This window comes from Staurois parvus, unplaced genomic scaffold, assembly GCF_062004578.1.
Source record: "Staurois parvus isolate SC_StPar_1 unplaced genomic scaffold, SC_StPar_1.0 ptg000249l, whole genome shotgun sequence".
NCBI lineage: Eukaryota > Metazoa > Chordata > Amphibia > Anura > Ranidae > Staurois > Staurois parvus.
Window position 1 is genome coordinate 9,395,216 of NW_028318045.1, and position 24,080 is coordinate 9,419,295.

Genomic DNA, 24,080 nt, shown 5'->3' on the forward strand with positions numbered 1-24,080 from the left:
GCTTTAATGAATTAATCAAAATTTATAAGTGAATTGGGCAGAGCTATCCAGAATCCACCTGTCCTTCATTCCTAGATAGTGTTTCATTCATAGAAACTGTAATATGGCTTCTATGAATGACAGCCTTTCAGATGTATTAACCCCCACTGCACTGAAAGATTATGGCAACGGGAGTGGGGGGACAGGTCAGAGGAGGATTTTCACTAACAGAAGAATCAGAGATTCATACGACTGACTTTAAATTATGTCCGTTGTGCTGTTTTTCCTGTTTGTGATTCTGACTACACTTAGGCTTTAAACATTTAAAGTGACAAATAATACAAAACAAAAATTTAAATTTTGAAAGCACTCCTGCCCCTGCATACAAACATGCATGCATAAACGCATGTGTTGGGGCACCTATGTACGAAAAAGGGCGATTACACTACACATGGTATATATCACTGTGCACACAACGCAGGCCTATTATTCACAGTTAAGTCTAAACCAATAACCTGTAGGGGCTTTTAAAGCATCACCTATGGACAATTTTGGGTACCACAGTTTGTCACCATTTCACTGGCAATTTTAAGGCTTGGCATGGTTTTTGATTTACTCAGCACAACCTCATTTTTTGGATTTCACAAAAAAATTGGGTAATATATTAGATTTCAGTTTTTTGGGTTTTTTTGTTTTGTTTTTTTAATATGGGTTTGATAAACCGTTGTATTGAAGCAGAGTTTCAGTCATTTGTGTTTGTTAAAAGTCAGCAGCTACAGTTTTTGTAGCTGCTGAGTTAATAAACATTCACCTGTCCCAGGGTCCAGCGATGTGTTCACCCGCGCTGTCCCTTCTCTCCCTGGCATCTCAACTGTGGGCACCAGGCTGTGACCGCTTGCTTCACAGCCGGTTGCTGACTGCGCATGCGCGAGCTGCGCTGCACGTCCTGATTGGTCCAGCATTCTTCTGAGACCTGTGAAGTGTCCCAGAAGACTGCAGGAGATAGAAGGGGGCCGAACTTCCAGCTCACTTCACCTTGACGAAGTGAGCCGGAAGTGGGAGCAGGTACCTGTCAAAACCAGGTATCCGCTCCCCTCTCCCCCCAAAAAGTGCCAAATATGGCAGTGGGGGGGGGGGGGGAAGGAGGCAAACAAGCAGAGCTTCCACTTTTGATTGGAACTCCGCTTTGATGTCATGTGACATAAAAAGACTGCAACTACCTCCATTTTATTTTGCAGGGTCTCGGCTTTCAGAAAATGTTGGGGGGAGGGTTAACTAATCTTCTGGCCTAAAATTTGCATTTAATTAATGAGCAAAAGATTAAAAAATGGCTCCGGGACTGAGGTGGTCAAACTTTGAATTATTATGGCAAATTGATCAGGGAACTGTAACATCCTGAGATAAGGGCTGGATTCAGTAGCCCAGGGGTGACTGACAGCTCTGCATTTACCCATGGAAGGATCTTGGAAAGAAGAGTTCAAAAGACACAGTCCATTGTAAAGAATGGTTGTACAAAAGGACCTGACATGTCCATAGATGGAGGTCAATGTAAGTAACAGGTGCTGGTAGCTTACCATTATGAGACATTCCCACACTAAGGCACTTTTCGAATCGGCAATATTGGCACTTGTTCCGATTTTTCTTCTGGATTTTACAGAGCCGCTCACACCTGTCATAAGCCAGTTTGAGGCGTATTGTTCTTCGGAAAAAGCCCTAAAAGAACAATATATTAGTCTTCATTGAAACAGGAAGCAATACAAACATAGAAAAAAATCCTGCATTCTATCAGTTATCTGCCCATTTACTTAGAAACATTAATCATCGGTGTTCTCAGTATCTTATTACTTGGATAGCCCACTGAAAACCTTTATCACAGTTATGCCTGGAAGCTGACGGGCTAAATAAATCACCAACTTCTTAAATCCCTTGGGTTCTTCAAATAAACAAGGAATGAAAATGGAAGATTGAGCCCCCCTTGTAATGAATGAAAGAGGGGGCAGATCCTAAAACTTGGATTCTCAGTTTTCACCACTAGAGTCCTCCAGATACATACGGAGTTGGTGGTCCGTTTTTGGTGGACTGACCCTTGAAGATGAAATCCTCACAGACATCAGATATTCAAATTTACTAACAGACAGATTTACAATATTTAAATAAATTCTCCACTCAGTGACAGACTGATTGTGCTTACAGCTATGCTTTCTCTTGAACCTTTTGCAAATTATGCCATATTTTCTGTAATGTCATTCACAAAACTATCCTCCCACTGGCTCTTTGTAGACAGAAAAAAATATATCACTTAATTCACAAAACAGTAAAGAGGAGTTCTGTCTTGCACAATGGAAGATCAAGATTGAAGTTATTCCTAAACACTGGTATGAACAGTCTGTATACATAGTTAGCATCTATAGGTAGTATCTACCCACCTACAAAGGAAATCCAAGGCAGCAAACCAGTTAAAAGACCCTGCCAGGTCTCCAAATGTTTTGATTCAAAAGGCCCCTGAAATAAAATAAGCATATGTTTCCCTCTCTGGTAGCTTGTTTCTCCTACCTGTCCGCCGTTCCAGCGCTGCAGCCTTGGATACACTGTAGTATTTGGCCCTTTTGGGAGTGTTAGATGTCTGTGCCTCCTTCCCCAACCCTCCAACCTCACTGCTGAATCTTACATTGACGTAGGGGGTTGACGTAAGGAACCATTTCATGGTGGGGGATGCAGACGTCAAACACTCAGAGGCTGAAGTGCTAGAAAGCATTGAGTATACACTGTCTTTTAGGGCAGGGACCCTCTGGATTAAAATATTTTAAGACCTTACAGGGTATTTTTAAATTGTGACTATCACTTTAAAAAGCATCCAATAATCAAATAATATCTGTAAATGTATATGCAAAGAAAACACAGTACGGTTTTCCTTTGATGAGGGTGTATTTCCGTATTATCACTGAGATTTAAAGCAGTATTAAACCTAGGAACAAACGTATTATATTGCAGTTTACCAATTCTTAGATGTCATGGCTATAATAGTTGTCTTTTTAAGGATTTCTTTCTTCTATTTTCATCTGGCAATTCAGCCAGCAAGTCTGCTGTTTTTCAGAATCTCAAGCTTTCCAGCAGAATGTAAGAGTTTACATGGATGAGACCATCCATATACCACTGGCAGGGGTGATTAAAATGACCAGATTTTATTTATTCATGTAAAGCCTTTATCCCAAAAGGAAAAAGAGTTTGCTGTAACAGATTATAAATTGTGAGCTGGAGTTTGGCTTCAATTTTCCATTGCTATTGTATTCAAATCTGCTAATACATTTAACCCCCCCCCCCCCCCCCAAGACTGATCGTGCTGCTGTGTCCTGGCTCATTCCTCCACAGTGGTGTCTCACTAATATAGGAGATATGTTACTGGCCAGATCACCAGGTGAAAACAGGAGGACAAAAGCCTAAAAAATAAACTGATGCAACCACCAGATCTAATGATTTGTAAGCTGCAATATATAAAATTTTTGGTTTGGGGTTTAATATTGCTTTAACTGGACAAACAATGGGTAATAAGTGCATGTGGATTCCTGGAATAAATACCTTGTTACACAATGTATTGCATCTGGCAACCTCATCTGATAGTGAATATTTACAAAGCTCGGTTAAAAATTGCATTACATATACAGCACAGCAAGTGCTTCCCATAAAACAATGAAAGATGTTGATTTGAAAGCATGAAAGGGCCTGATGTATGACATGTCCTGGGTAATTCTGTAAAACGTAGAGTTCTGTGTACGCAGCCCTTTAGCAATCAAGCAGCAGTCACAGAGCTTCTGTACTTTATACCACCATACTATCTTCATTGCTGGATTGTCCTTTAATTAAACATGATAAAATCAAAATAAGGTGATATACAGTAATTTTGTAGCCTGAAAAAAAGACATGTCTATGTCAAGCCTTATAAAAAGAATTATAAGTTGTTGTTTTTTTTTGGTTTTGTTTTTTAGGAGCCTGTAAAGCATTGCACCTGTGATCAGCAGATTGCAGGCACAATCTCAGGCTCCTACAGTCTGTCCTTGTAGCTGTCTACCCATACCTCTGATACAGGTAGGCAGTTACAGAATGACAAGCAGAATCAGTGAACTATGAGCGTTCTCTCCAGCGCCCTGGTAGTTCATTAATAAATACAAGCTGGTAGTTGAAATTCTCTCATTCAGCTGGTAGTTGTAGTTCTCTCCTTCACAGAACTCTATGAATTAATGATGGGGCCAGGTGGGCAGAGTCCTGCATGGCCGTTTTTTTTTATATAAATTGTGCCAGTGGGTGCAGGGAGAGGATCCCTGATCCGCTGCCACAATGGGGGCTGCTTATTTAGCAATAAGTTACACTTTTAAGTGGTTTTGACCCTACTTCTCCTATGGATCACAGGAGGGCAGTTAGTTCTGTACTCCTGTGACCCTTTTTCAGCCAACAGCAGGCTAAAGACATTACTCAGCTGGTCCAGGCTCCGGCAGCTGGCTCAGCCACTCAGCGAGCCGATGGGAGACAGCCAACCACTCCTTCCCTCTCCACAGCACAGCCCTCCAATGAGCACTGGAGATGCAGAGCAGAGGGCCACTGACTGACGGTCATCTTTCTCTGCTCAAAGCAGGGGGAGAACAGAGCAATCAGTGGTCTTTGATTGCTCAGTTCTCAGTGCAGAGCTGGTGGAAACAGAAGCAGAATCGGACCACCTTTTAAATTGTTTTTTTTTTTTCTAAAAAGCTGCAACACTCCTTTCCTCTCCAGAGTTGCCCCCTGCAGTAATCCCTTTTTGCGCCTAGATATCTTCAGTCTTTCAGGTTGAATGACATCCAGTGTATTGCTAATTTATTTTATTTTATACATTTTATTTTTCCACACCTTGCAGCCCTCGCAGGCATGCACTCCATAGTGAAATCCTGATGCCTTATCTCCACACACCCGGCATTCGATGCTTAACGATTTGGTTGGGTCTTCTGTGCCACTCAGTGCTGCTGGGAAGGAAATAGAAGATGGACTGGATGCTGGTGAGAGGGTATCTGCAGCAAAACATAGGAGAAAGGGGGGATTTAATGAATTGTATGAAAAATCTCTGATAATCTTTTATTAGAATTTTCCACTTTTCTTCTGAGATCTCTGGTGTGCACAAACAGGATTTCTATGAATTCAGCTGTAGAGCTCATCTGCAAATATAAACGATTTAAAGCTGAAGTTTAATCTGCTGATATTTTGCCTTCCCTGGCCCCTCCACCACCATCAACATGCTAATTAAATATTTTAAATAAAAGCTTTTCATAACATACCTAAGTTTAGACCCTGTGATGTCATCACTAGGTCTCTGTGCTTCTCTATTCACTGCAGGCACACCATGGTTGGTGGGAGGGTTGGCAGGGTGCTGTACATCGCCTCCTAAAAGCATCACAATACCTAGCCTCAGTACTCCTCTAAAGAGCCTTTAGTCTTGATGCAAGCAGTGGGTTGGCTCTTGGGGACAGTTATGCAAATATCAAAATGCCTTGATGGGTGGATGAAAATCTGGCAGAATGGCCATTCCTAGGCTGCATTTGCCTGCCTAGGAATGCCACACCAGGAACAGCGACGTTTTAACAGAAAAACCGACTGACGCGACTAAATGCGCGTTATGCGCTTGTAGTTAATGCCCACATATGATGCTAAGCCTCAATGATAGAAAGTACTGAAATCCAATTATTTATCGGGGGTAGGCCAGCTGGGAGGAGAGAGCAAGATGATGATGCAATCCATTCACTATATCCCTCTGCCCCTCCCAAACAATTGTATATTGTGTCCTCACTGCTTCCTTCGCCCCTCTATGGCACCCACCACCTCCTCCTATTACTCCACTCTCCCACTGACCCCAACACCTCCACTAGTAGTTTCTCACGCTCCTGCACATCTCGCTCCCATGCCACCTTTCTCACCCTTCTCCTCCTCCTAGCCGCGGGGGACATCTCCCCGAATCCTGGCCCTCCACCTCCCTCACCCGCTCAACACCCTCCCACCTCCACGTCCTACTGCAACCCCCACAACTTAGTATCTGTCCCCCTGCTCCCTAAAATCTCCCCCCCCGTTTTCATGTGCACTCCTGAACGCCCGATCGGTGTGCAACAAGCTTACCGCCATCCACGACCTCTTTGTTTCCCACTCCCTCAACCTCCTAACGATCACGGAAACCTGGATCCAGCCCACTGACTCTACCTCCCCTGCTGCACTCTCCTACGGAGGTCTCACCTGGACCCACTCACCCAGGCCTAACGGTCGTAAAGGTGGTGGGGTTGGTCTGCTCCTGTCACCGCAGAGCACCTTCCGAGTCCTCCCAAACCCCCCCTCCCTATCCTTCTCTTCCTTCGAGGCCCACTGCGTCCGACTATTCTCCCCAACCCCCCTGAAGATTGCTGTAATATACCGGCCTCCTGGATCCATACCCCGCTTCCTGGATGACTTCTCCTCCTGGCTACCCTTCTTCCTCTCCTCTGAGCTACCCACCATCATCCATGGGGATTTCAACATCCCTGTCAACCTCGACAACCCAGACACAGCCCGTCTCCTCCACCTAACCTCCTCCTTTGCACTTGCACAGTGCATACAATCCACCACCCACTCCGACGGAAATATCCTGGACCTTGTCTTCTCCAACCGCTGCGCTCCCCACAACCTCACTAACACCCCCTTCCCTCTCTCTGACCACAACCTGATCACCTTCTCCATCTCCTCGTCCTCCAACGCCTACCCCTCCAAATGTCACACTACTACCAGCCATAACCTCCGCAACCTTAACCCTGCCTCCCTCAACTCTGCAGCTGATCAACTCCACGACCGCATCCTCCCCCTGTCCTGCCCCGACTTGGCTTTGACCGCCTACAACAATGCGCTCTCAACAGCCCTTGACTCACTAGCGCCTTTAACCACACGCAACATCAGACCCCGACCGCTCCAGCCCTGGCAGACTGATCACACCAAAACCCTCAAACGACAAAGTCGTGCCCTGGAGCGACTATGGCGCAAAACCAAATCCCAACAAGCCTTCACCTGCTACAAATCTGCCTTCCACACCTACACCTCCTCCCTCCATGCTGCCAAACAGGCCTACTTCTTGACCCTCATCAAGACCCTCTCCTCCAATCCTCGCCGACTCTTCTCTGCCTTCAACTCTCTACTCTCTCCACCCCCACCTCCACCCAGCACATCACTCACTGCCCTTGAGATTGCCAATCACTTCAAAAACAAGATTGACACAATTCGCAAGGACATTGCCGCAACTTACACACCCTCTCAACCCATCCCCTCTCACACAGCTACCCCCTTATCCCCCCTCCCCCTCGACATAACCCGCAGGGACTTCGTCGCTGCTCAAACTCTCTCCAACCCCCTTCACCCTCACTCAGCTACCCCCTCATCACCCCTCTCCCACGGCCCCACCACTGCTCTGACCTCCTCTTCCACCCCACCCTACATTCCTCATACTGAAGCTCCCCCAACACTCCGCACCTTTGACCTTACTACCATCGAGGAAGTCTCCAAGATCCTCTCTGATGCCCACCTCACCACCTGCCCCCTCGACCCTATCCCCTCACAACTCCTACGACCTTCCTCCTCCTCCATCCTACGCTCCCTCACCCACATCTTCAATCTCTCCCTCTCCTCAGGCACTTTCCCCTCCCCTCTGAAACATGCACACATCACCCCCATACTTAAAAAGCCCTCCCTGGACCCCAATGACCCGAACAACCTCAGACCCATCTCCCTGCTCCCATTTACATCTAAACTCCTCGAGCGCCTAGTCTACACCCGCCTATGCTCTCACCTCAACGACAACAACCTCCTCGATCCCCTACAGTCCGGCTTCCGTCCCCTACACTCCACCGAAACTGCCTTACTCAAACTCTCCAACGACCTGCTAACCGCCAAAGCTAATGGCCACTATTCAGTGCTCCTACTCCTTGACCTCGCTGCGGCCTTCGACACAGTTGACCACCCCCTCCTCCTCAAAAAACTACACTCCCTCGGCCTCAGAGATTCTGCTCTCTCCTGGCTCTCATCCTACCTGTCACAAAGCTCCTTCAGCGTTACCTATAATGCTACCACCTCCCCCTCACTCCCCCTCTCTGTTGGGGTCCCTCAAGGCTCTGTCCTTGGGCCCCTTCTCTTCTCCATCTATACCTCCTCCCTTGGCCAACTCATACACTCTCACGGCTTCAACCACCACCTCTATGCCGACAACACACAAATCTATCTCTCAACCCCCCACCTCACCCCCTTGGTCTCAGCCCGAATCACACACCTACTGAGCGACATATCAGACTGGATGTCGCTCCACTTCCTTAAATTGAACCTCTCCAAAACCGAGTTTCTTGTCTTCCCCCCAGCCCGGACACCACCCCCCATTGATTTCTCCGTCACATCCAACAACGCTACCATCAAACCCGCCCTGCAGGCCAGAGTACTGGGTGTCATTCTGGACTCCAACCTATCCTTCCAGCCCCAAGTCCAATCTTGAACAAACTCGTGCAGACTCCACCTCCGCAACATCGCCAAAATCCGCACGTTCCTAACCCCAGAAACCACTAAACAGCTCATCCACTCTCTCATCATATCACGACTCGACTACTGCAACTCCCTCCTCACTGGCCTGCCTCGCCGCTGGCTATCCCCGCTTCAGTCGATCCTGAATACGGCTGCCAGACTCATTCACCTTTCCAACCGCTCTGTCTCCGCCACCCCCCTCTGCCAATCCCTCCACTGGCTTCCGATTGCGCAACGGATCAAATTCAATATCCTAACGCTGACGTACAAAGCTGTCCACCATACTGCCCCGAACTACATCACTGACCTAATATCCAAGTACCGCCCAGCACGCACACTCCGCTCCTCACAAGACCTCCTTCTCTCTAGTTCCCTAGTCTCCTCCTCCCATGCCCGCCTCCAGGACTTCTCCAGGGTGTCACCCATCCTCTGGAACTCCCTGACCCAACCCATCAGATTATCACCTACTCTCCTCTCCTTTAGGCGCACCCTGAAAACCCATCTCTTCAGGGAAGCCTACCCCACCCCCTGCTAACTTGCCGACCTCCTCCACTCTTCCTACCACTCCATCCCCCATAGCTATCTCCTCCTGTGCCACCACCCCCTCCCTCCTAGATTGTAAGCTCGAAAGAGCAGGGCCCTCGAACCCCTCGTGTATCACATTGTATTGGTATTGTTCTGTCACATGTTCTGTCCCCCTTTGTAATGTACAGCGCTGAGCGAACTATTGGCGCTTTATAAATACTGTATAATAATAATAATAATGATGCTGGATGTCCTCCAGTCAGGAAATGAGGCAGGCTCTGAATTGCTACAACCTGAGAAGCTCACAGTGTGCAGTGAAATCATAGTAAGCAGTTCCAGTACAAAAGAAGAGCCTGTACAACTGTGCAAGACTGAAGGGAAGGCTGGAGATCAATTACAGTATATCTAAAGACCAGACTTATTTTTGCATTTTGAATTGAGTAGGGATTGATTTAAACCCTTTTTTTGCCACCTGGGTTTCATTAGGAAGATTTCCTTCACTCCCTATCCTGCAGACACAACAGGAAGTGAGGAAATATCTCCAAAATTTAACAAATCCCCTCTCAGTCACCAGAACACATATTCGCATTGGAAGATTTCACCCTTATTCCATGTATGGTCACAACTTAAAATCTTGGATTTTTCTTTTTAGTCAGATGACAAAAAGTCACCAGGACCAATAGAGGGGTGACTTTCCCTAGCGGGTACCCAGACAAAAGTAAAGACCTAACAGGGGTTCTAATCCTTCCATACTTCCCATAACAAATTGCCTGTATATGTACTTTAACCATCTCCCGTCCGGCCGTTGTATATAAACGGCCGGATGGTGGCAGCGCAGGGTCGGGTGGCCGTTTATAAACAGCCTCCCCGCACCCTGCTTGTGCGCGCTCCCTGGGAGCACGCAGCACCTCGATTCGGTGCCCGCTGTGTCCGGACACTGGAACACCAATCGTCGGACGGGACCTCTGTACAAGGTCCCGATCACGTGTTCACTGTCTGGCCAATCAGTGATCACATGCAGAGTAGTAAGCAAGATGTCACTTGTGACATCATTGCTTACTACGTGTGAAATCTGTGAATGATCACAGAGGCCACATGGTACAAGGCTATTCACAACAGCCTTGTACCATGTGACAAGCTGTGACCAATCACAGCTCACTCAGTAGTTCTCAATGGCTGCAAGAATGCAGCTAGAGAGAAGGAGAAATGATTGCTTTTACATCCTTCATGGGTATAAAAGCAATCAGTGTAAAAAAAAAAAAAAAAAATCTTCATCACCCTCCACAAGTAGTACAGTGTCACTATGGTGACACTGTACGGCTAGGGTGACAGTATGTAAAAAAATAAAATAAAAATAATATAAAAAAATAAAAAAAAAAAGTAAAGAAAAATGTTTAAAAATTATAATTTTTGGTTATAAACTAATTTGGGTTATTTTTTTTTGCTAAAAATATAATGGAATATATTTTGGCCACAATTTATGATGAAATACTATTTGCAAAATTTTATAAGAAAAACACTTTTTTTCTAAATTTTTGGACTTTTAATTTACATAGCAAAAAAAATAAAATCCCAGTGGTGAATAAATACCACCAAAATAGAGCTTTATCTGTCTCAAAAAAATGCTAAAAAATGAATATGGGTACAGTGTTGCATGACCGCGCAATTTTTATTCAAAGTGTGATAGCACTGAAAGCTGAAAATTGGCCTGGACAGGAAGGGGGTAAAACTGTCCGGACTGGAAGTGGTTAAAGTGGAACTTCACTTTCTCAATCATCATTGACTATGTTCTATCCTTATGCTTCCATCATTAGTAAATAGAAAGTATATCATATGTACTTGTTCAAAACATTCTTTTTAATTTCTTCGGTTGCTCCCTGGTTTCCATGCCTAGGCAAATGAGGTCATACATCCCAGCAGTCTTTAGGAGGGGTTTTTTCAGCTAAGCACACCCTCCTGCCTGCATGTTTGAGCTAAGAACAGATGGATTCCAGAGAATAATTGCTACATGAATCATCTGCCCTTACTCAAGATAAACAAAGTGATTTCTCAGCAAAGTAAAGCATGGAGACATGGATGGATGGCTGAGTTTGCTTTGAATATGAGAAATTAATTGAATAGCATTTTTGGTTTGTGGTGCTCAGGTGTAGTGTAGTTCCACTTTATCTTTGTCTTAGATTCTGGCTCTTGGGAGAGCTGCTAATACACAAAGTTATCTGACGTGTGTGATTTTCCACTCCTCTTTAGAAAAATAAGATTTAAAGAGGAAGGTTAGTCATAAATACTTAATAATGTTCTTTAGCAGGAACATACATTCCACATTAATAATTGTGCTACCAAAATTAGTGTGTGCTGTAAATTGTCTCCAGCATTGTTCCTGTATCTTCTTGCTGGAGGCTGCCATTTTGCCAAACCCCAGAGCCCTAGAACAACAGTAAATCATAAAGCGGAACTAAACCCATTGAATTAACGGATTAAAAAAAAACAGTTACATTCCTGGAATGCTGGGATCCCTAGGACCCCATTCACACTTTTCATACCCTTTCAGCTCGAAGCTCAAAAACGCTCAACAAGTAAAATCCCATTATTGCTAATGGTCCCTGTTCACACTTAAGCGTTCTGTTGCCTGCAGCAAAACACCTGTCACTCAAAAAAGTACTTGCACTACTTTTCAGGCAGATCTAAGAGTTTTGTTTCCATAGACTTGAATGGAAAATGCCTGAACAGTGGGAATGAGCATTTTGTCAAGCGTTTTTTCAAGTGTTTTTTTCAGGTGGTTTCAAATCAAAAGAGCACCTATTTCTATTGGCCACAACAAAAACACCTGAAAAAAACGCCTATATCATCTGCTAAAAAAATACTCAAAGATGCCTAAAAAGAAACGCTTGAAAAAACGTCTGAAAAATGCTCAACTCAGTGTGAATGGAGCCTAAGCTCAGTTCACACTGATGCGGTGATTCGTATAGGAACCGCACTGCATTCCTGTGCAAATCACATGCAATTTTTGTGCGGTGCAATTTGGGCCATACATTTTGTATGGCTCAAATCACACCGCATTTGCCCCGAAAAAGTGCAGGACCCTTTTTTTGCCCACACCAGAATTGGATTGCATGGATGCTCACATCCATGCGATCCGATTCTGCACATCGTACTGCGTTTTGCGAACTGATTTTGGGGTGACGTTAAAATACACACCCGCAGCGGTTCATATAAACGGGTTGTGATTACGATGCAGTGCGGAAATCAAACAGAAACCTGTGCAAATTCCGCACATCAGTGTGAACCTGGGCTTACTGTCACATTTGCTTGTGTCCTCAAACTATCAAACCATCAAATGGCTGGAGTCATAACTGATCACATGTGCAGCACCATGGCAGTTGCAGATCAAACAGAAGCAGCTTCCTTGGCTGTAAAGGATAGGGAGGGTTTAATTCTGTTTTAAGGCTGTCAGCAGATGGGCCTCTACAAATTTAGCTGTGCCAAAAAATAATGAGCAACTGAGCATGTGCAAAGCAGGGTGAGACAGTGTATTACTAGATTTTAAACTGTACAGGCACTTATTTTTAATGTTTTACATAGCTATACCTGCAAAAGGGGCCAACCAGAACTTATCTAGCAGGACTTCGTTTTCTGACTAAAGTTCCGCTTTAAGCAGTTTTAAATCAGAAAAGAAATGAAATGCTCAACTGCTTCAGTATATGAAATTGTCCAGTTTGTAACCCACTGAAACACAAGCAAAAGGTTAAATTGTTCAGTAACACAAGATTAAAAGTTCCTGTGCAGTTTAGTCCGGACAGGCACAAAAGCCGATAAATGCTTATGAGGAGCAACATTAAGCCTCTGCCAGGATCGAAGTAGTATTTGTAGACAGTTCCAGAGATATTGGGGAAGATGGTTGCAGTAAACAGACCAAGCATAAAGAATAGGCCAGGACTGCTGCAGATTAAAAGGTACCAGCACTTTCTTGGGGACCATGAAGCATTCACAGTGCTCTATAAAATTAATCGGTGATAGCACTCTCTCAGCTAAACCAGCATTCAGCAGTATATCATTTGTTTTTTTGGGTTTTTTTTAAACCGAAGTACATTTTAGATAGTAGATCCTAAACTGCAAAATAGTGTGTGTTCAGACTGGAGGTCTACAAGCTACTCTTCATTTTCAATATCTGAGTCACTGCAGAAATCTCATGAATGGCAATGCTGTAATTCATTCCACAGTTCATTCTATGGGTCACCTTCTCCCTCCAATAACAGACGGAGATGTATTCCCACAAATTCCTACAGCCTACTCCCTGTTCTTCCAGGGAGCTACCTCAATTTCCAGTTAGTCACCTGATGCTGCCTTGACTTATGGCTAATTCAGAGTTGACTCATGATGGTCAATACATTGCTGTTTACTAGAAAAGTTAGTGCTAATAATAAGTAAAACAAATTATTTATGCAATACATTTGAAAAATAGAAGCACCAACTCTATGAAAAGGTGAAGCGGGTCACAGCTCAATTCTTAACTGGGTCATTACTGCCGTTAGATGGTTCCAGGAGCCCAGTAGGAAATACGCTTTTGGCCATGTGCATGGCTGTGATATTGCTAGCCATAGTTCTCCATCTAGAGATTATCCACTACATGATCCACTACTGTGTCCTGCACCTCTTAGCTGTTTCTCCCAAGCAATGTGTAGTGAATTCATTAGTTGTGGACAACTCGACCGGTCAGTGCTGTGCTCGAGGTTTGGGGGTGATCCTACCACTGGGTCTCCCAGCAGAGAAGACCCAAATGAGCCTCCAATGTATGCAAATAGGCCACCCTTTTGGCATCACAATCGTATAAAATTTGCTGAAATTCTAAAAAACCTACCTGTTTGTTGCAGCTCAACCTACTCCATGATTACTCAATGCAAAATACTAATTCCATCCCACCAGATGTCTTAGAGAATCATCTCTGGTCTATCCAACTGACAAGAAAAGTCCTGGCTCAAGCCACGGTCCTCCTAGAAACCAGCTCTTTTTTCTCCTTCTGCTTGACTTTACTCTCCATTATGCTTTATATTTGATCATTTCCCCTACTATTCCACTCTTCATTTCTGTTAATGGCTGAACATTCATTACCTATAAAAAGGTGCAGAATTATACCTTTTGCTTACCTTTGCATGGAATTGCTTTTTTATATCAGGGCAGTATTTCCCATTTGTTTTTACCTCTTTTATTTATGTCCTGTTAGCACTGTGACTCTGACTCTGTACCTCTGGTCATATTTAAGGTGGACCAACATTCAAATGGTAACATACTGTAAATCTAAGTTAGGAATGTTATGAAAACACTGTTTCAATCTCCCTTCACCGACACGTGTGAAAGGCTAAATATTAGGTCACATCTCTGCTGATGTCATCTATTCTAAACGTGTATCCCTTCATCAGATATCACATGACTAGGCCTTCTGACATGTGGCAAGCACTGAAGGAACTAAGATCCTCATTTTGTCCAGGAAAAGTATGTATTTTAGCCCTTCTAAGCAGCAGTCTTGCCTCCAGAATTTACTTTGATGAGAAGCTCACTAGAGAGCTCTGATGAAGAGGGCACAGCGCTTGAAACGCGTAAGCTATGCTCCTTTGGATGGAAAAGCGCCATAGCATCAAGGATTGGACTAGATAGTAATACATGCATTTTACCCTGTACCTTTGTGAGAATACTGGAATTTGTTTTAATAAAAGGTCTTATAATAATGCACTAGGCTAGTGCGTAGTCTTTTTGCTTTTGTTCCAGTTTGGTTTTCTCCGATCTGAAATGGATGGTATTTTGGCTCAAAGTGGTGAATGTTTGTTATTAGTTCCATAAAAGAGAAGAGGAGCTTATTTTGGGTCATTTTTGTATCCCTAGCATGGAGGGTTCTTCCGTCTGTAGTGCTGACAAGAACATTTAATTTGTCAAGAAAGTAAAGTGGATATAAAAAGTCTTCACATCCCTGTTAAAATGTCAGTTTTCTGTGATGTAAAAAAATGAGACAAAGATAAATCATTTCAGAACTTTTTCCACCTTTAATGTGACCTATAAATTGTACAACTCAGTTGAACAACAAACTGAAATAGTTTAGATGGAGGGAAGTAAAAATAAAAAAAACTAAAATAATATGGTTGCATAAATGTGCACACCCTCTTATAACTGGGGATGTAGCGGTGTTCAGTATTAAGAATTGGGAGGGGTCCGAAAACCTTCGCAACCCAAATCCAGCATAAAGGGGCCCTTAAATCCCTGAGGGCCCAAGGGCAGCTGTGGAGTTCTAAAGCCTGCCCCTGCATCTCTCACAGTATGATGTATAATGAGTAAACATTAGTAGCCAGATGAAGATGTAGTTGCACTAGTTCCCAGACACACCTTCTCCCTTACACTCACCCGTCTGGTCTGTGCTAACGGACCCATTGGAGCCGGGGCTATTTCCCAGATACTGGTACTCTGCCACACCGAATGAGTTGGAACCATCATCCCCAATATTCTGAGAGATATCCTGGATGTCCCCCAGGTCTGTGAAGAACTCCTTTGACAGCGGGCTCGCAAGATCATCATCCTCCAAGGGAGCAATGGAGCAAAACTCCACATCTGGGTCTACCTTGATGGTGGACATGGTAGATTGTGTCTGTAACCATTACACTGCAGATAAAATAAACAAATTTTTTCAAAAATACTGATTCAAAATCTGTTACTTATTCACAATTTAACATACAAGGATCTACAATATATGGGCAAAGGTTTATGAGCACTTGACCCTCGCATCTATCTACTGTATATGGCCAAAAGTAGGTGGACACCCTTCCAAATTATGCATTTCAAGTGTTTCCAGGAAAGAGTACTGTTAAAGAGGAGTTCCAGGCTCCCCCGAAAAAATTTAAAGTCAGCAGCTACAAATACTGTAGCTGCTGACTTTTAAGATAAGGACACCTGTCCAAGGGCCCAGCACCATTGTCACCCGGTTCTTCACTAGCCTCCGAGTTTCCAGTGCAGGCATCTTCAGTAAGGGAAACCAGATAAATCTTTTAAAAAGTAAATAAATGTTAAAAAAAAAAAATCTCCGTTTTTTATTGCAGAGGTGGGAGAGGAGTACAGGGAACTGAAAACAACTTGAATCAGTATGCGAAGTCACCTAATCTCAACAGAATAAAGTGAAAAAATTAATAATGAAAAAATACGTGTGTAGACAATTTTGGATGCTCTGCTAGACACTAAGGGGTTATTTACTAAAGCTGGAGAGTCCAAAATCAGACTCCCTTCTGCATAGAAACCAATCAGCTTCTAACCTCAGCTTGTTCAATGAAGCTTTGGCAATGAAACCTGGAAGCTGATTGGTTTCTATGCAGAAGGGAGTCTGATTTTGGACTCTCCAGCTTTAGTTAAATAAACCCCTAAAGGTCTTTTCACACAAACCTCTACACAAATATAAACCAAAGAACAGTGTAGCACAACCAAATCAATAATCAATCAAATAATACATCAATCAATAAATAAATACTGAGGCAGTCCCACCCAAGATGTAATGCGTATAGGGGGATGGAGTCACGCATGATGTCGCGACCAAATTACTGAGTTGTAACGTCAATGTCAATAAATGCTTCTTGTCCCTGAACAGTTGAGTGCTTTAATTTGTAAGTGTCAACCTACTTTTAGCCATATAAATTGATCAAATAGAGAGCACTTTTGGCTGTCTCTATTTTAAATAAATGTTTCTACATAACTGAGCTTTATGAGAATGGAGAAGAGCCGCATGTGAATGAGAACTCATGCCCTCAAAGGGAAATCGCTTCTGACCTACTGTTAGCTTAGAGGTCAAATTCTGGAGGTGAGTGGTCAATCTTCCTTTGGTGGAGGTGGTTGATATATTAGGAAGATTTACATTTACATCAAGCACTTTTTGGTGACTGGATTTTTGAACATTGATGAAATCTTTGCTGAATTGAATTAACAGACACCTTATTTATTCATATATTGATTTCTGTTTTATTTGAGTATAAATTTGGTTGCGCTACACTGTCCTTTGTAGAGTACAGGGACCTAAAGTCACCCAAGGAGGTGAAGGTCTACTTTAACACCTGGCAAATATGAATGCAGCTCTGTATTCATGAACACATTATTACATTTATTTTCTAAAATGTAAGTTGTGGAAGTACCTGAATTTAACATAACACCCTGTACAGTAAAGCTCAGATTGGGAGAGGGAGAAACAGCGCAAAGAACCAGTCAGTTGTGCTGTATTTATCATGTTTTAACAAGGAGACATGCTGATAGGAGGAGAGATCAGAGAGACAGAGAGATGATCTAATCAGTCTGCTGCTTCTCATTTTACTGTTCAGACACATGGCAGTGGCATATAAAAGAGGAGTGCTGTCTGCAACAGGTGCTGACTCTCTGAAGGGTGCTAGGGCTGCTCAACCAGGGGCGGACTGACAACTCATGGGGCCCCTGGGCAATAGGGAATCATGGGGTCCCTGTGTCCTTGCCCAAACTCAAAAAAGCCTAGGAAAAAAGGTACCAGGGACATCTCATGGGGCCCCCTACTGACCCCGGGCAATGCCCGAGTTTCCAAATGGTCAGTCCGCCCCTGTGCTCAACATTGTTTTTGTATTGCACGGCACTGCACCCTGTACACTGGGCTGTATAACAAGTTGGGAAACAGAAAAACAAGACATAAATGATTTCTAGTACTAGAGATGGCCATTTCAGGTAATGTTTTTCATCTATGTATTCATCTAGCAAACACAAGTACTGTACATAAACCCTGTCCTAATACAGCCTATAGCTGGTGACTCTACGGGGGTACTGCATTTTAGGATTTAACTTTAAATGGACTAAATCTGTGATGTATAACAGCAAAAGTGAATGAAAAACAAACTGCCAGCAAGCACAGGTTTTTTTGTTTATTTTTTCATTATGCGGCCTGTAGCGCATGCGCAGTGCAATGTAGACTCTCATCATCTGTAAATTGCCAAATTACAAATCTAAGTGCCGGAATAATGGGCTTCACTGTGTAAGCAGAATTTCATAATCACTGGGAGCTCAACTGATATACCAAGACGCAACACTGCCTGCCTTCACAGTAAACACGTGAAACAGATTTGGAGAGCTGGTGACTTTGCATCTTTTTGTATCTGGTTCTGACATGGCACCATCAGTGGCATTCACTCTGAGCATTCATCATTAAAAAGTCAAGTGTTGTGAGGAGTGCAGCTTCTATTTGGACTTATATTGTATTCCTGGGCAGTCAAATATGACACTTCCAAGACAGATTTACAGTATTTGTGAAGGTGATACAGATTTCCATTCTAGAGAGACACATATTTAGACATCAGGATTAGTAGTGCTACTTTAGGGCAGCCAAAGGAGGAATTTATGACTCAGGCAGTAACCTTGTTATAAATCTGTCTCACAATGCCTCTCACTGCTCTTATTTAGCATTGCTTTGTCCTGCAACAAGATTGATAAAAGGTCCCTCGTTGTCCCCAGCTCTCTGGACTACAGAACACCTCCTTCTGTGTTATGCAGATGAGAAAAGGAGGGTGAAGGTCAGGGGCGGACTGACAACTCATGGGGCCCCCAGGCAATAGGGGATCATGGGGCCCCTGTGTCCTCACCCACACCCAAAAAAGCCTATGAAACAGCCAATGAAAGGTACCAGGGGCATCTCATGGGGCCCCCTACTGACCCTGGGCCCTCGGGCAGTGCCCGAGTGCTCGAATGGTCAGTCCGCCCCTGGTGGAGGTGTTCCGTAGTCCTGTCCTAGGGTGACAACGCTACTCCTAGTCACCCTAGGACAGGAAGTGTGTTCTTGGCAGGATCACCAAGTGAAAATCAGGGAATAAAGCCTGAAAAAAAGAAGTCCAATGAAGCCATCACATCTAAAGTTTGGTAAGCTGCAATATATTAACTGGGTTCTTGGGTTTGGATACGCATTAGCTTACAGCATGTACTGATGGAAAACACATTATAATTTTCCTCTCCAATTTATAGCAACAGGCTAAGTAAATATGAATGAGCTTACCCTCTTATATTCTGCTGACCATGGGAAACCAAGAGTTTTGAGGCACCGGTTCACAAACATTCCATTTCTGGCCAGGCAAGAAAAAAAAAAAATGTTCCTCTGCAAAGTAAAAAAAAAAAAAAGTTAAGCAACACAACAAAATCTAAAGACTTAGAATAATGGCCTATGACAGGAGAGAAGTCAGGGCTCAGAGGAATCAGGGGCTGGAGGAAGGCGACTCCTGATGAAAAGGTTCCCCTCTATCTCTGTCTCAGTGCGATTAGCAGCAGGTAATGGATTAATCATTACAACTACACGTCAAATCATTAACCCGCTAACGAGTTCACAGAGCACCCTTACTAATGCATTGTAACACACCGGTTTATTGCTATGCCCTGCGCAGTGCGATTTATACCTATGCTGGAGTCAATTTTACCTGCACCGTAGTACAATTACAAAACCTCTAACATGGTACATTTCTTATTAGTAACTGAAGAGTACCCATTTTATAGTAGTACAATGCTCTGAAGGAGAAGGAAGATTTAAAAGTTGAACGGCGGGCAGATATAGAAAAAAAAAAAAATGAATACAGCTAAGTGTTTACTAAAAACATTATAACTAGTGCAAACACCTAAATGTGATTTGATATCAGCATCTCATGATCCTCTGTGCTACAGTACTCAGACTGAAAGGAAAGGGCAACTAAGGAGCCAATCACGTGTCCTGAATGCATATATGGTAACAAGGAATATTCTGACAGGAGGAAGAGAGAGGTGACCTCATCAGTGTGCTGCTGCTCCTTCACTGTACAATCACAGATTGGGGGTGGGGAAGTGACCTAGCTGTGTTGCAGAAAAGTCAGGTCTGATTGCAGGGGTATGGAAATTTAGATAAAAAAAAACTACTTGTCCAGAGACTAAATCAGGGCCCCAATCTACTTGCCCCTCATGACAATCTACTTGTCCAGATAAAAAAAAAAAAAAATTCACCAAAACCGTATTTAAAATCGGAGGTGATTTTAGGAATCTCTGGGGCTTTTAAAAACAAAAGAGGCTTTATGGCGACTTAAAAGTGTAATATTTTTAACATTGCGCTGTTTATCTCCTCCTCCCCTCCCTGCCTGTCTCCAGCACCGCACCCGGGGACTAGCAGGGAGGAGAGAGTCCTTGCAGTGTAATGAGCACTGATTGGCTGCTCCTCAGGAAAGGGTGGGTCAGTGCTTATACTTTATCCCTTTCGCTGCCAGAGCTCTTTTTGCACGTTTAAAAAATAATAATTTTAGGTCTGAAGATTACATAAAACCCCCAAATATATTTTTCTGAAAGCAGAGACCCTAGAGAATAAAATAGTGGTAGTTCCAATATTTTATGTCACATGATATTGCCGCAAAATTTCAGTAAAAATTACAAGTTAATTTTAGAACACAAAAAAGCAATAAATTGCCTTTTTTTTTTGTAAAATATAAAATATGAGGTTGTAGTAAGTAAACAGATATCCAACTTGTCAAACCTTAAATTTGTGCAACGAACTTCAGTACCCTATATTTTCTATAGGTCGACACATGTAAAGCTCCTTATAGGTCACCAGTTTAGCATTACGGACGAGGTCTGGTGCTAGAATTATTGCTCTCATTCTGGCGTGTGCGGCGGTACATAACATGTGTATGGCAATCGACAGTTTCATGCGTAGGTGCCCCAGCATGTGCTTTTAGGTTTGTACGTGCGTATATGTGGGGGTCTCAATATTTTTTTTTGGGGGGGTGGTATGTGTTTTGGTGTAACTTTCATTTTTACTTTTTTTGTTTTTCATCACATATGTGATGATTTTTGGTTCTCTGAGACATCCAAGGTCTAAAAGACCCTGCATGTCTCCCCTCTGCTCCACTGGAGATTGCATTACAATCTCTCAACGGGGACCCAGAAGTGACATCATAACTTCACTTCAGGGTCAGCACAAGAAGGGGAGGGGAGTGGACTTGTCCGCTCTTCTCCATCCCCTCTAGCTGATCGCAGTCGGGCCCACAGATGGGCAAGTGAAGCCCGGGAGACCTCACGCCGGGGGCGCAAAGAGGCTAGCACTGTGTGGAAGCAATCAGCAGCAGCGATGCCGCCAATTGCTTCACTTGACAGGTGAAGCGTGCAGCAGGGCTAAAGGTAGAAAGAAACTACATGTCCCAGGCATCGGGCGATAGGAATCCAACATCCCTGTGACTGTACTGTCTAGTAAGGCTGGGTAAATCTTAGGACTGGATCAACAGAAATTCAAATTCTTTGGAGATGAAACAGCTCTCAAGATGTATGTCAACTGTGTATTTAGCTTTTTGCCTGGAGATAAAGGATACGTTCACCTTTAAAGAAATATTAATTGCATATCTTTTTTCAGGTAAAAAAAAAGTGCATTTACTATTTTTTTTGTATTTGTAGGAGCCTGAAAAGCAATTTTACCTGCAATCAGCAGATCTCAGGTGCAATGCAGGGCTCCTGCAGACTGTCAGTGTATCTGCAGTCTCGTATCTTGTACAGGCATGCAGTTACACAATGACAGGAAGACCCAATGAACTACCTAGAGCGCTCACTAGCGCCCTGGTAGTTCACTGAGAAGTAAAAACTGTCAGTACTTGTAGTTCATTCATTCACAGGAAACTGTGAATGATGTGGCTGTATGGGCAGAGCTCTGCACAGCCACGTTCTTTTCCAATTGTGACAAAGCATGTGGGGAAATCTGCAAGGGAGGATCTGCAAGAGGCTGCAAGAGGCTGCAGGAGTGGGAACACCCTAAAACTGGGAGGAACACGTAACTTGTTTTCAAAAGGTGAACTTATCCTTTAAGCTTTAACCACCTCCCGTCCGGACACTGTATATAAACGGACGGACGGTGGCAGTCCAGGGGCGGGTTGCCGTTCATAAACGGCGCCCGCCATTTTGGACTGTGCACGCTCCCTGGGAGCGCGCAGCACCGCGATCCGGTGCCCGCTGTGTCCTTCGGACACAGTGGAGCACTGATCGACATACGGGACCTCTGTGCGAGGTCCCGATCATGTGATCACTGATTGGCCAATCAGTGATCACATGCAGAATAGTAAGCAAGATGTCACTTCCTGACATCATTGCTTACTCTGTGAATGATCAGAGAGGTCACATGGTACAAGGCTATTCACAACATCCTTGTACCATGTGACAAGCTGTGACCAATCACAGCTCACACAGTAGTTCTCAATGGCTGCAAGAATGCAGCCAGAGAGGAGAAATGATTGCTTTTACAGCCTTTATGAGTGTAAAAGCAATCAGTGTAAAAAAAAAAAAAAAATCTTCATCACCCCCCACAAGTAGTACAGTGTCACCATGGTGACACTGTACTGCTAGAGTACCAGTATGTAGAAAAAAACAAAACAAATAATATAAAAAAATTAAAAAAAATTTTTTAAAAGAATTTAAGTATTCTAATTTTTGGTTATAAACTAATTTGGGTTTTTTTTTACTAAAAAGATAACTGAATAAATTTTGGCCAACATTTATGATGAAATATTATTTATTTGCAAAATTTTATAAGAAAAACACTTTTTTTCAAAATGTTTGGACTTTTTCATTTATATAGCAAAAAAAAATAAAAATCCCAGTGGTGAATAAATACCACCAAAATAAAGCTTTATCTGTCTCAAAAAAATGCTAAAAAATTCATATGGGTGTTCATGACCACTTCAGTGTTGCATGACCCCGCAATTGTCATTCAAAGTGTGGTAGTGCTGAAAGCTGAAAAGTGGCCTGGACAGGAAGGGGGTAAAAGTGTAAGGACTTGAAGTGGTTAAAATACAGGTCCACTTTTCAGAAGCTAGGATAGAGGACTCTGGGGAAATGCAGACAGCTGACAGCACAGGGGAGTATGTAGTAAGTCCAGTTTAGTGTAGCGTGGTGTGTGACCTTGAACACGGTTATCTCCCATGTACTAGTTTAAACAACTATAATGGAGTTACAAGTGTCTCACATGATGCTGGTTTGTGTGACCAATGGCTGGGACAACAGAACAAGTTATTGTACAGAACGCACAATGCTAGAGTTCATTCATTGCTTGGAAGGGCTGAGAGTCCAGGAAAGTTTCCTGGATTAGTTTCTATATTCTGGACAGGCGTACTTAATCCATTTTTGTTACAGTAAAACACATGGGATCTCTCTTGATACAAAATAAATATTTCAACTGCCAAAAAAAATCCAATATTTTTCATACATTTTTTTTCTGTTCTTTTTTTTTTCCTTTTAACTTAAAACTATAGGCAAAACCTTTTTTTTCTTTTTAGATAGAGTAAGGGAGGGTTATAACCTCTATGTCTTTTTTTGCCATCTGCGTCCCAAATTCTTGTCCCAAAACAGGCAATTGAGGGAATGAATTAGAGCCCTCCCTCCCCAAGGTCCCCATTGTAAGGGTTCCCCACTATTATTGTTCTGGGGACAACCCAAAATTTGGAATTTTCTTTCATTTTCATGCTTGTTGAGAATGTTAAACAGAAGAAATAAAGGGAGTGAAGGAGGTAGTAATAAAAACCGGATAGGGGTTCTAAGTCCTCTCTATTCTGTCCAAATCTTTAAAAAAGTTGTGCCATTAGTTAAACTTTAAAGTGTTATTAAACCCACAACAGTAAAATCAGACTGTATATGCAGTAAAGCATGCTTGTTATACTCACTGAGGAATCTAAGGGGTTAATCCTCTGCATTCTGTAAAAATGGCCGTTTGATCCTGACTTCTCTTCTCCTCTTGTTTAGTCCTGGTTCACACTGATGCGGTGCTGAATTCGTAGCATTTTCTGTGCGAATTGCGCACCTCATCAGAATCGCACACCGTTCATGCGAAACACTGTGGATTTGTATGTTAACAACACCCCGAAAGCAGTTCGCAAAACACGGTGCAGATTCGGATCTGGTGTGAATACCCATGCGATCCAATTCTAGTGCGGACCAAAAAAAAAAGTGTCCTGCACCTTTTTGGTGCGGGTGTGGTGCGATTAGAGCCATACAAAATGTATGGCTCCAATCGCGCCACACACAAA

General features: G+C 43.3%; 1 protein-coding gene across 1 annotated transcript in view; it reads right to left on the minus strand.

Moving 5' to 3' along the window:
- The window catches only part of PPARA (peroxisome proliferator activated receptor alpha), a 99,129-nt gene that overhangs the window by 20,325 nt on the left and 54,724 nt on the right, over positions 1 to 24,080 (minus strand). The window contains exons 2-5 of the mRNA XM_089680759.1: positions 19,064 to 19,162; positions 15,430 to 15,684; positions 4,858 to 5,015; positions 1,554 to 1,692 (exon numbers count right to left, since the gene is read on the minus strand). Of these exons, the coding sequence (XP_089536885.1) occupies positions 1,554 to 1,692; positions 4,858 to 5,015; positions 15,430 to 15,658 (526 nt within the window). The 5' untranslated portion in view covers positions 15,659 to 15,684; positions 19,064 to 19,162. The remainder of the gene's footprint in view (positions 1 to 1,553; positions 1,693 to 4,857; positions 5,016 to 15,429; positions 15,685 to 19,063; positions 19,163 to 24,080) is intronic.